The following is a 13,020-nucleotide window of genomic DNA, read 5'->3' on the forward strand; positions in this document are numbered from 1 at the left end:
ATTCCTAATTCCTCTTATTGAACCTACACTGGCTCTCCCCTGGGACAGGAAAGCCTTCTCTCATCGCCACTTCCGCCTCTAGGTTTGTCTGACTTTTTTTCAGGCCTCGTCTCTACTTCAACATTCCCCTGTCTCTCATCAGAGCCTGTCTTCCTCTCTGAGATCACTCCCCATCTGCACATACCTTTATCTGCTCCCCTTTAATGCAAAGTCCTAGTCAAGAAGGCTGTTTTCACCTTTTCCTTTTTCTTTTTAAATTCCCATCCTTTAGTCCAGTGTTTGGCACAAGGCAAGGGTCTTGGCAGTTTTCAGGAATTTAAAGGTCAGCTCATACACTTGACACTTACTAGTTGTGTGATCCTGGGCAAATTGATTGCCTGGAAAAAAAGAAAAAAAGATTCAGAGGAGTCGAGTTCAAATCCTGCTTTTCTCTTTCTTCCTCAGTTTCCACTCTTTTTTTTTTCCCCTGAGGCTGGGGTTAAGTGACTTGCCCAGGGTCACACAGCTAGGAAGTGCTGAGTTTCCACTCTTATAAAGCTGTGAGGATGAAATGAAAGCATATCTAAAGAATGATTCCTTATCCGTATGTTCAACCCTTAAATTTTACAGATGAAGAGACTGAGGTCCAGGGAGAGCTGGAAATAAGGACAATTTCTTAACCTTCAGTCTAAGTCTTTGCACTTAATCCACATCCTTAGGGAGGACTTCATCCTCCACAAACAAGAAAGAGTTTCGAGGCAAAAGCTACAAACCCAAATATGGTCAAAGGCAAAGCAAGAAAATGATTATTATTTTCATTACTTTAGTATGGATGTTAAGCACACCCTGTGGTGCTATGTAGTACTTGGCAAGCACTGAGCTTCTCCCGGCTTTCTCCTCTCCGATCGGCTGACATTTGTAGTGACTGGAGGTCACGGATGAGACAGGAGGACCTAGATTCAAATCCAGCCTGAGACCATCAGTTTGGGCCCTAGTGGGCAAGTCACGGAAAAGCTCTCTCATTCTCTTCTGCTGGAAAATGGAGATAAGGGCAGCCCCTCCGTCCCAGGGCTATGGGACCATCTGATGAGCTGGTAATGGTCAAGTGCTCTGAAAAACCTAAATGCTACATAACTGCACGCTGTCATTCCTATTGTAGCTAGTATTATAATCCAGCTCCAGATTACAACAGTCGGGAAGAAAGTGAGAAAGAGGAGGGTTTTGTAAGGGGGAGAGGAGCCAGTAATGGGGAGGGGGTGAAGAGGAGGAGGGGGAAATGAGGAGAAGAGGAGGAGGGGGAGATGAAGAGGGAGGAGGAGGGGGAGATGAAGAGAAGAGGAGAAGGGGGGGATGAGGAGGAGAAGAGGAGGAGGGGGAGATGAAGAGAAGAGGAGGAGGGAGAGATGATGAGGAGAAGAGGAGGAGGGGGAGATGAAGAGGGAGGAGGAGGGCGAGATGAAGAGAAGAGGAGGAGGGGGAGATGAGGAGGAGAAGAGGAGGAGGGGAGCTGAAGAGGGAGGAGGGGGAGATGAGGAGGAGGGGGGGAGAGGAGGAGGGGGGAGAGGAGGAGGAGGGAGAGATGAAGAGGAGGAAGAAGAAAAGGTGAGGAGGAAGGAGAGAGGAGGTGGGAAGTGGAGAAGGAGGTGAGGAGGAGGAGGAGGAGGAGGAGGAGGAATAGGTAAGGAGGAGGTGGAGAGAGAGTGTTAGGTGAGGAGGGGGTGGAAAGGAGGCAGAAGAGGAGGAGGAGGAGGAGGGAGGCGGCGGCGGTCAGGAGCGGCGCAGCGGCGGCGGCGGCACCGGTAGCTGCTGACATCACCTCTGTCTCCTTGTTTTCGAGGACACTAGGCAGGCATGAGTCAATTGCGCTCCTTCCCCCTCCCCTCGCGCCCGCTCCCGCCCCCGCCCCCGGCGCGCGGCCAGACTACAAGTCCCAGCAGGCGCGAGCCGGCCGGCGCAGGCGCAGCGCGGCCCGAGTTTGAGTGGCAAGTTGTTTGTTAGACTGTAACACCAGCTGCTTTCTGCACTCGGGAGCTGCGCTGCTCCTCTGCCCCTGCGCTCCTCCCGCGGCGGCTCCGAGCCTCGCTCGCTCTTTCTCTCCGCCGCCCGCGGCCGGGGCAGCCCGCGAACTCCGGGGCGCTGTCTGCCCCTCTCCCCCCAGCCCTCGGGCCTCTCCCCCCGCGCCCCCGGCCCGGAGCCGCGCCGAACCCCTCCCCTCCAGTCAGCCCGGCCGCCGGTGCCCCGCGGGGGGGAGGGGGAGGGGCCGGGGGGGCCGCCGGGAGTGAGCCCCCCGTCATCCCTCCGGATGCGCTGACTCCCAATGAGAAGAGGAGAGGATGGAGCTGCACATCCTAGAGCACCGGCTGCGAGTGGCCAGCATAGCCAAGGAGAGCGTGCCTCTGTTTACCTACGGGCTCATCAAACTTGCCTTCCTGTCCTCCAAGACGAGGTGAGTGCGGGGCCGGCCCCGGCCCGGCCCCGATCGCGGGGAGACAAAGAGGCTGCCTCCGAGCCGGCTTCCCTGGGCTAATTCCCTTGCAGGAGCGGGGAGGGGGAGGAGGGAGGAGGGGAGGGGTGGGGGGAGCGGAGAGGGCTGGGAAAACAACTTGGTGCCTGTGGATCCCCCTCCTCCCCCCTCCCGGCCGGGCTCTGCCCCCCGCCTTTCTCCGAGCCTCCCGGGGGAGAGCCGGGGGTGTTTTCGACCAACCCCGCGGGCTGCCCCTCGGCCGGGTCTTTCCACTCTCTGTCTGTCTCACCACCCCCTCCCCTCCTCTCCCCCTCCCCACCTCCCTCTCCCCCCCTGGAAATCTGGAGGACCGGGGAGGAGGGAGGGGGAGGAGGAGGAGGAGGAGGAGGAGGAGGCTGCAGTCGCGAATGAATGAATGAATGAATGAAAAACAGGTGTGGGGAATGTGGAGGAAAAACAGTGAAAGTAAAAAAAGAGAAAGGCGGAGGGAGAAGGGAAGATTCGGTTCGTTCCGGGGACAACAAAGAGCTGGGGGCCCGGGGGGGGGGGCGGCGGAGGGAGGACCCTGCCCAGGGCAGTTATGGGGGGGGGGAGGAACCATAAAATCCCGACTGTGCTTACGTCAAGGTGCCCGGTAGAAATTCTGGAGCCTGGGGGGCGGGGGGGAATCTCCCTGCAGCCCTCTGCTTTTTTGGGGGGGGTCTTTAAAAGCTCATTTTTAATCCTGGTGACTGTGCTTGGGGGAACAGTTTCCGAATCCGTGCAGAGGGGGGCAGTTCCATCTACGGTGTTTCGGGCGGAATGTTGTTTTTCGGGGGGGGGGGGCGATGCTGCAAAGACCTCCGCCCCTCCCCCCCAGAAGGAGCCCTCTCCGCGGCCTTTCGAACTTGAGTGGCCGCGGTGCCCCGCGGCCGGGTGGGAGCTGGGCCCGGGTGTCAGGCCGGCCGAGCGAGTGTGTCAGTGCGCGAGCCCGTGGGAGCGAGTGTGAGGTTCCGGCTGCAACTTAAGTGTTTTGTTTTTCCCGATGCCGGTGACTTCACTTTCCCTGGGCTACCCTCTCCCACCCTGCCTTAATAGGGGGGGGCAAGTGGGAGTTACTGCGGCCGGTGTTTCAAAAAAGAAAATAAGCGGCGGGTCAAGGTTAAAATAAAAATCACCATTTCTGCTGGGGGGGGGGGTCGGGAGGGTCATCGGACGGGACTGTCTAGCTGCTCCACTTCCGTGGAAACCTCGCTGAATTTGTGCCCCCAGAACCACCCCCCACGGTGTTTGCCTAGGTCCTGTCTATTGAGTATCTCGTGGACTTTCTTAGCCCGGGCTTGTAAGGTGGAAATCTCCACGTGAATTTGGCCTCCACTTTCACAGTAACGAGGCCGGAGGAGCCCGCCTCTATTTTTCGTTATTTAAAAAAACGTAAATTATTAAACAAGTCTTCCATTAAACAGCCCACATTCCCTCCCCCCCAACTGAAGATGGGGGTTTGTCGTGGGGTGGGGAGGGTCTCAGGGAGGCAGGACTGAGGTGACTCCTCCCCCCAGTAAAGGCTCTTCACACCTTTCTGCGGTGGGAATACCCAGCATCCCTTTGCGCCTCGGGATTCCCTAGGAAAGGTATGGGGGGGCCAGTAATACTCGGTCCCCTGGTAATGGAGTCCTGTAAAGGTCATCTCTGGCCTCTTTACAGAGGAAAACGACTTCTCCAAAGTCCCAGGGGGGATAGAAGGCAGGTTTGAACCCACATCCTCCATTTCCCCCATTTGTTTCCTTGGGCAAACCATTTAATCTTGTCAGGCCTCAGTCTCCTCCTCGCTAAGGTCAGGGGGTGAGCGATGGCCCGCCAGGTCCTTTCCTGCCCTAGCGCTGTGGTCTTCAGAGACACCTTTTAGATTAAAAAAAATTTGGTCTTGGCGATGGAAGGGCTCTAGGCTCTGCAGAAAAGTCAGCCATTCCCAAGACTTGTGGAAGGGAGAGAATGGATTCCCTGAGGAAGCTTTCTTCCGGGATGCTTAAGAGAGGCTTGGTGCGGTCAGACCCGGCTGCCCCGGGGGTGGTTCCCCCGGCCCAGATCAAGATGGAGCACCAAGCCGGCCGCCATGTTGGCTCTGCCATGCTCATAATCCAGGGATGACTGGTGCCTTGAGGTTTGCCAAGCTCCGGGAGCTGTTCTGTCCATTTTATGGGTGAGAAAATGGGGCCTCTTGAGGTTTAATGACCTGTGGGTACAGGCCACTCTTCTTGTGGCTGAATTGGAATCTAAGTCCTCAGGCTATGTATATGGCTTCTCACTTTAAACTTTAATGATACTGAATTCTCCTGAAATGTAGCTCCTCGCTCTGGTGAAAAGGAGGAAGGGACAGAGAGGGGTAGTTTAGAATTTGTCCTTTGATTCTCTCCAGGTCTGGCCACGTTTACTCTAGGGTTAAGGCAGGATTCTCACCCAGGACCAAAGGCAGCCTTTTTTCCCTTCTGAGTGAATGGTCGCCTCATGGAGCGCGCTTGCTCCTGGCCTTGCCCCTTGTAACCCCTGTGACCCCTTGGACTGACCTCTGGGAGGACTCCTTGGGTTGGATGAATGGATTGCTAGATGGATGGAGGAGTGGAGGGAAATTAAGCCCTTACTGAACTCCATGCTTAACAAAAACCCCACTAGTGTCTGCCCTCAAGGAGTTTACATTTGAATGGGAGATACCTCAGGATAATGGAGGGAGTGGTGTTTGCTTTGGGAGGGACTTTTTGTTTGGAAAGTTCATTCTTCTTGGAGCCTGGGGCTTGGGTCGGCCCATCTTCCCAGTATAGATTTGGCTTTGCCTCTGGACCTGGGGGAGGGGGAGGGGGGGACTTGGTTACCTTAAGGGCTGTTGGGGGGGAAGGGTGGTGCTGTGTCCCTGCCTGCCCCTCTCCTTAAGCTTGGAACTGGGGACTGCACGGGTTAGTCCAGATTCCTTAGCCCAGCGTTCAAGGCCTTGGACCATCTGGATCCAGGTCCCCTCACCAGATTTACCACATGTGCCTTCTGTAGGGACCAGGTTCCCTCCTCATCCTTTAGGTGCCGTTCAGATTGTAGAACATGGCTTCCGGTCTGGGTCCCACCGTGGACTCCTTGAGTGACCTTCACATTCTTGGCTTCCTCATTCTGTGGGATTCCTGACTCCTGACATCCCTCCAGCCCTTTCAGCCCCCCAGAAATCTACGAATAACATTGGATTATTTTGCTTTTGCCCTCCCCCCACAAAAGTTTTATTATTTCTCTTTTTACACGAGGAGCTTCCCCTCATCCCTTCAAAAACTGCCCAAAATAACACACCCGGAGGCCTCCATTGTCGCTTTAAGAGAGTTAGATGGCTTTTATCCTTTTTCTCCTGGGTCATGGCCTCCATGATGGTCCCCTGGCCCAGGGAGACAATCGCAGCCCACCCCCTGAAGATTTCCCACCTCCTTTCTTTGCTAGAGTTTGTCAGCCTGAAGCACCAACTGCCTTTCTTGTCATCCTGGGGATCCTGCCCTTTGTGGGGCAGTTGATTTCCCAGAATGCCTCACTTCATCTGCTTGGTGAATTCTGTTCAAGATCCACCTTCCCTGGTACCTAAGAACCTTTGCTGGGCTTCAGAGAACCTGGATTCCAATCCTAGTTCTGCTGCTTGATCTCTGTGTGATCTTGGGCAAATGCCTCCGTTTCCTTATTCGCAACTTGGAGGAATTGGACTAGATGGTCTCTGGAGGTCCTTTAATATACATAATACCAGATCTGTGCTCCTTCAGTCAAGGGAAATCACCTCACCCTTCTGTGCCTCAGTTTCCCCATCTGTAAAATGAAAAGATTGGTCCTTCCAGATCAGAGAAGCTCACTGCAGTTTCTCCATCTGTAAAATTGGACTCGAGCTGGGGTAACCTTCCTGGAAGCTGTGGCCAACCCCTTCCCCATGGCCTGGATCCCTGGTCAGCAGCAGCCACCCCTGCTCTCATTTTTGTGGCCTGCCCCTCAAGGCAAGGCCGCCCAAGCCTCTCTGTGCTGCTTTCCTAAATGGATCCCTCAGGTGCCTCTGGGAGAGCAGGTGGGGAGGGGTCAAGAGGGCCCACAGGTTCCCCCTCATTAGACCACCAGAAGCAGCCTGGGTGGGGTGGAGAGATTTCTTAGCCACAAGAGCCTGAGACATTGAGATTCCTCAGGGTTGGAGGCTGAGTAAACACCACACTTTCCTGTACCCAGCTCCTGCACCCTGGGAACACCCCAAACTCCTTGTCTGGAACTCTCCTGAGCTCTGGGTTCAAATCACCCCTATTTCTTTTTTTGCATTCTCTGGGCCTAAGCCCGGTGTCTGACACAGTTGGTGCTTCATAAATGCTTGCTGATGGACCGTCCCCCCAGCCACACTAACTGCCCAGCAGGCTCCTCACCCCACCTCCTAGTTCCTAGGCTAATGGGTCACTATCTCTGTGTGAGAGCCGATTCTTAAAGGAGTGTAAATATGTATGGAGATGTAGATAGGGAAGTGTGTTTGGATCTAATCGGTTTCCTGGGTAATCCCAGGTATTGAGCAAGGCCCAGATCTCCCTTGGGGCCGCACTCAGAAAAGGTTAGAGGCCCTCTGCCTACCTGGGCTCCTCCCTCTCCCCACCTGCCCAGGCCAATCAAGAGCGGGCTCCTCCCCACTGTCGCCATCTTGTTTCATGACTTGGGGGATGACTCCCCACCTGGGGCATCCTTAGGATCAGGGATGGTCCTCAGTGCTCCCCTTTTCCAGCCACAGAGAGGACCCTCCATATGCTAATTGGGGGAACCAAGCACCTTGAAGGGGGTGGAGGCAGAGAACCCCATTGAGGAGGGGGTGGTGCTGGTAGTTCAGGGGCCCCTCTTTGGGGAAGGCCCCAGTCAGTCAGGATCTCCCCCCTGAGTCCCCTGAATGCCCTCCTCAGGCCCACCTTGGGGCTCTTCGCTCCAGATTACCCACCGCTGCCCATTGAAGAATTCCTGGCTCTCTAATTAGGGGTCGGTCCAGGCTCCAGGGGGAGCATGGGGAGCTGAGCCTCAGTTTCCCTCTCTGTATAGAGAGAGGCTGAGATCGGGCAGATCTCTGAGGGCCCTTCTGGCTTTGGGGGGCCGCATTTTTCAGACCCTACCTTCCCTCAGTGACAGCTGATTGTCCTGGGAATGGCAGGAAGGAGAGGCTGGGGCTGTGAACTTCAGGGTTCCTGGGACTCAAGGGGAAGAGTGTGTGGGGGGGGGAATTCCCAGGAAATTTCCCAGGATCCTCCAACCTTTATCTGTTTGTTTATGCAAGCCTGGGTCTATAAAATGGGGAGGGGATTTATTAAGTTTCTACTGGCTGCCAGACACCATTAACTGGTTTTTACAAATAATATCTTATTTGATTCTCGCTTAAACCAGCAAGGTAAGTTGGGGTTGCTATTTTTATTTTTTTTAATGGAGTTGTTCTCATTTGACAGAAGGGGAAACTGAGGCACACGGGGTTAAGTGGCTTACTCAGGGTCACACAGCTGGGATTTGAACTCAGATCTTCCTAATTTTGATCCCTTGTTGTGTGTACCGTGGCACTGACTCTGGGAGTTGAGGGTGTGTGTGTGTGTGTGTGTGTGTGTGTGTGTGTGTGTGTGTGTGTGTGTGTACACGTATAAAACCTCATTGGAGTCTCACCCCATAAGGGAATTATCCTTGCCGATCTGTGTTGGGGAGGGGGTAATTTAAACCAGCTTGGGGCTGCATTTATTTTTTTTTGTTGCTGCCTCTGAGAGGAGAAAGGGAGTTCCTTTCCTTCTCTGACCTCCCATCCCTAGCATTTATCAAATGGGGAAACTGAGGCTGGGGAGGTCTCCCAGCCAGAAAGTATCCAAGATGGGTTTCTCTTGAGCCCCTTTTCTTTACCACACTGGGCTACCTCTGTAAAGAGGGAGAGGGCTCTGGAGCTTGCAGGAAGCCCCCAGGATGGATTATCCCTGGAGACTCAAGACCCAGGAGTTGTATGATTGCACCAGAATGGCTCTGAAGGCCCCGGGCCCAGCAACCAGGCCCTGGAGTCATGTGATTACACCAGAATGGCTCTGAAGGCCCTGGGTCCAGCGACTTGGGGATGCTGCGTCCCAGCTACGGACATCCTTCTTCTGTCTTCTGGTGTATAAGACTGACCCCCTCGTCCAGATGTGATTAAGATACCTCAAGGTAGTGAGGTCCCCAGCGCTGGAAGAATAAAAAGATGGAAATGGGAAAAAATGAAATAGATTCTCTATGTGAGATTTCTGATTGAAAGGGGATTTTAGAGATCTTCCACCTGGAGAATATTCAGCCCATGAGACGATAGCTGAAAATCTGTTCCTTTTCCCCGGAGAGAGCCCTCAAGACCTGGAAGCACACAGAGACCTCAGAATAAGTCGCTGTCCAGATTAGACACATATGAGGTCATACATTCTGACCCGGAAGGAGCCTTTTCAGGAGGGCAGCCCTCCCTTCTTATTGGGGAGACCAAGACCCATTACCAGGGGTAGCCTTTTGCTCTGATTGGGTTTTCTAAGGTTCTCTGACTCAGATCCTTGACATCCATTTGAAAATGACAATGGGGGGGTCATCTGTATTCCTCGGGCAATCAAGCCTCATTTTAAAACCTAAATTTTTACCCCTGTATCCATCCCCCAAAAGCTAGCACCCACCCCTGTAACAACTTGTCCAGAGCTTTATATTATACGCTCCCACAGTTTCATCCTTTGTTGTTGGAAACAATATTTCTTGGATACCTTTTGGTTCTGGTGGCTTTTCCTTTCCGAATACGATGCTCTTCCCTCCTGTCTACCACACTTCCATTGTTCCAGAGATTTGTAAAAAGCAATTCTAGACCAAGGAACCCAAGTCTGACACCCATAACCCCTCGCCTCTGCAAGGAAGGGAGGAGGAAAGCCTTCCTATCCCCTCTTAAGGAGCCAAACTATGGCGTGTCTCTTTGGTCTCGATCTGAAGCATTTCTAAAATGGTCTCTCTAATGACTGAGGCTTCTTTGCCAGGATGATCTCGCTCCTCCTTTGTTCTGAACAGTCTCCCTGCCCCAGCTTGGACGGAGGACCCTGGATAAGGCTGCAGTATGCTGAATGCCTCTGTTTATGATATGAGTATTCATATTCCCATTAATGCCTTGATTTCTCAGTGCCTGTAGGGAATCCCAAATCACTGAGTCTCCAGAGAAGTGGGTTCTGATGAGCTGAGTCCCTGCTATAGAAGGTCGATAATTGGGCTGCTCCCCGATCCAGAAGCTTTCTTTGGAGCCCCCGGAGAAATAGGTTCTGATGAGCTCAGAGTTCCCACTGTAGATCCTCAATAATCAGGTTGCTCCCCAATCCAGAAGCTTTCCTTGAATATTTTAAAGAATTGTGCCTTTACAGACAAAAGAAAAATTCCCTTAAATTGTATCTGTCTATAATTTAATCTCAAAATAGATTTCTCTTTTCTCTGCTTTGCCATAATAAAAACCCTGGTTTTGGAGCTGGAATGAGCCTTGGGCCATTTTAATTCCAAATCTCCCCTATGGTTTTTGTCCATTAAACACAATTTATCCTTTCTTTCTTCCTTCCTTCATTCCTTCCTTTCTTTCTTTCTTTCTTTCTTTCTTTCTTTCTTTCTTTCTCTCTCTCTCTTTCTTTCTTTTTCTTTTTCTTTCTTTCTCTTTCCCTCCCTCCCTCCCTCCCTCCCTTCCTTCCTTCCTTCCTGTTTATATTGAGCATACAATCATAAGACCCTTAGAGCTTAAAAGGTCTTCAGAAACTAATTGGTTCTAATAGCCCATTTTATAAATAGGCAGACTAAGCCCAAGAGGTAATGATTTGTTCAAGGTGACTCATGTCGGATTGCACCCTATTTTTCTGAATCTTTCATATGTCCATCAATGGGTGGGCTGCCTTCAGGACCAGACTGCGGCCTCGACAGTGACTGCCCTGAAATCCAGCTTCCAAGCCCCGACGTCAGCAGAGTTCCAGGCTTTTGTCATATGGACTGTTTGCTTTTCCTTGTTGTAAAAGGAGGGAGGGAAGGGCACGTTTGGAACTAAAAGTGATGGAAAAACAAGATACCAATAAAAGCGTTTTCTAAGAAGGAATTGTGTGTGAGGTAAAAGTCAGTCCATCCAAAGCACTGGACTTTGGGACGGCTGTTTTTCCTTTTACTTCCTGCTGCTCACTTTGGACACAGAGTTCCAGCTGGGTGACTTGTTGGTTCTTCTGCAGGGGCTTGGCCCGGGGCATTCCGCAGGATGCCAGCCCTGGGGGAATGGGGAAGTCCCCGCCCCAAGCTGGAAGGTGCTGGGACCCGCCCCAGGGTGCTCACCTGTTTGGCCAGAAAGGTTCACAAAGCACTTCTCAGGATCCCCCTGGAAGATCTGAAAGGTGGGGATTGTTGTCCCCATTTTGCAGATGGGAAAACAGAGGCTTAGGAAGGGGAGGATGGCTTTGGGCCTCTCGGCCCCTGGGTCCAGCATCCTTGACCCTGCTCGCCAGGACAAGCTGGGCCACAGTGGGAGGTAGCTTAACCTCCAGCCTGGGCAGGCAGGACATCCAGACTCTCCCCTTCCTTAGGGTCTCCGCCACTGACCTGGATCCCCCTTCTCTGGGTGCTTCCATCCTTTCCCTTCCCAGTAGTGAGGAGTCATTTTCCAGGGGCTGAGTACCCCCCAAGTTCAGAAGTCACTTGATGTCATCGCTGATAGTAAAATGGGGGGCTAACTGGTACCTTGTCTGTGCTAGCAGGTCAGGGGATGGGGGAAGGGGAACAGTGGGCTCCAAAGGTGACACTTGATTATCCAGGGAGGACTTCCTGGAGGAAATGAGGGGCCTTCGAGGGAAGGGCAGGAGCTGGGAGAAGGAAGAAGGGAAGGAGCTCCCAGGACCTTGGACCTTGGGGCCCCAGGCTTTCTCCTCCGCCTGCCGGCGCCTGTCCACCCCACCTGGACCTTGGAGGGGAAGCCCCTTGGGGCAAGGTCTGGCACGCACCCCCGGGGGAAGGCAAAGAGGCAGGTTCTCCTGGGTCAGAAGCCTTCAGGGTCTCCCCAGGTTAGATTTTTGTATTTTATAACTGGGCAAGAGCTTCTCTCCTCGTCTCTTACCCAACCTTAATCAACGACTAGGCGTTGCCTCTGTCAGACTGAGAGCTATTAAAGACCTGAGCTTAAAAAGACCAAGGTCCCCACGGCCACCTTTACTCTCCTGATCTTCGCCCGGCCTCGGTGGACAGAGTGAGGTCGCTGACCTTGCCCAGCCCTTGCTCCCTTGCCTGTCGGGCCATCAGCTCCCGATATCACAGCTCTCTTAGAACAAAGGACAAACAGCCATGTAATTAGCACCTGCTACTGGTGTTCAGTCATTTTTCAGGCCTGTCGGACTTGTTTGAGGCTTTCTCCTTTCTCCAGATCATTTTACAGATGAGGATACCGAGGCAGACAGGATAAGTGACCTGCTCAGGGTCCCTCTTAGCAAGAATTCTGGAAGATGAGCCGGGCTCAGCACCCAATCCTCAGGCCCCCAGTTCCTAGTAGAGTACCCAATGGGCATTTAATGACGGCTGGAGCCGTCTCTGTCTCCATGTCTGGTCTAAGGAGCTTCACTGGGGAGAAAGGCAGAGCATCGAGAAGCTTAATGGGGTCCAGAAGGCGGTTCCACTGTCCCAGTCCCCAGTATTCTAGGACGAACATGTTGTGCTTCCCTCCCGAGTCTGGAAAAAAGCATTCTGCTGCCCCTGCCCTCCAAGGTCCGATACGTGATCCGCCTGTGGAGGGGTCAGCCAGGAACATGGACATGTCCGAGGGAGGCTCATTGCTGTGGAGAAGGCCCGGAAGGACTTGGAGCGGAGAAGGCCTGGCTGAGACACAAGGATTTGAAGGGTGAACCTGTGAAACTAGGATTGGATTTGCTCTTCTCGGCCTTCAAGGATGGAACTCGGTACGGAGAGGCAGATTTTGAATCCAAATAGAGGGAAAAATTCATCCAGGAGAGCTGCCCCAAGGGGAAAGGGGGCTTTTTTCCCTGGGGAATCTTCAAGGGGAGACCAGGCAACCATTTTTTGTAGAAGGGATCTTTACTCATGGTAGAGGGTTTGACCATAATAGTCTCCTAGTTCTGTTGACTAGGTGGTTATTACTAAGCTCTGAATTAGTTAAATTGAACAAGCACTTATTAAGTTCCATATTTGTTAAGTTGAAAAAGCAATTAGTAAGCTCCAAATTAAATTGAACAAGCAATTATTAAGCTCCAGATTAGTCAACAAGCATTTAGTAAGCTCCAGATTTGTTAAGTTGAATAAGCAATTAGTAAACTCTAAATTACTTAAATTGAACAAGCAAATTATTCAGTTAAATTCCAGTGACCTCAGTAAGTCTACATAAGAGATTCTCTACTTTCAGGGGTTGGAGGCTGTTGCTTTGACTCTTAAAACTCATTAATGTGCTTCTTTTCCAAGTATATTCCATCCTTTGGCATCCAGGGAGCCCTTCTCAGCTCTTTGGAAGTTTTCTGTGTATCCCCAGCACTTAACACAGTGCCTGTCACCTACTAGATGCTTAATAAGTACTAATTGACTGTAACAACTAATTT

The 13,020-nt window shown here is 52.5% G+C and overlaps 1 protein-coding gene across 1 annotated transcript in view; it reads left to right on the plus strand.

The window, feature by feature from the left end:
* Nucleotides 1-1,976: 1,976 nt before the first annotated feature.
* Nucleotides 1,977-13,020, plus strand: part of CASTOR2 (cytosolic arginine sensor for mTORC1 subunit 2) — a 68,636-nt gene continuing 57,592 nt past the window's right edge. The window contains exon 1 of the mRNA XM_074264001.1: nt 1,977-2,425. Within this exon, the coding sequence (XP_074120102.1) occupies nt 2,313-2,425 (113 nt within the window). The 5' untranslated portion in view covers nt 1,977-2,312. The remainder of the gene's footprint in view (nt 2,426-13,020) is intronic.

This window comes from Sminthopsis crassicaudata, chromosome 4, assembly GCF_048593235.1.
Source record: "Sminthopsis crassicaudata isolate SCR6 chromosome 4, ASM4859323v1, whole genome shotgun sequence".
NCBI lineage: Eukaryota > Metazoa > Chordata > Mammalia > Dasyuromorphia > Dasyuridae > Sminthopsis > Sminthopsis crassicaudata.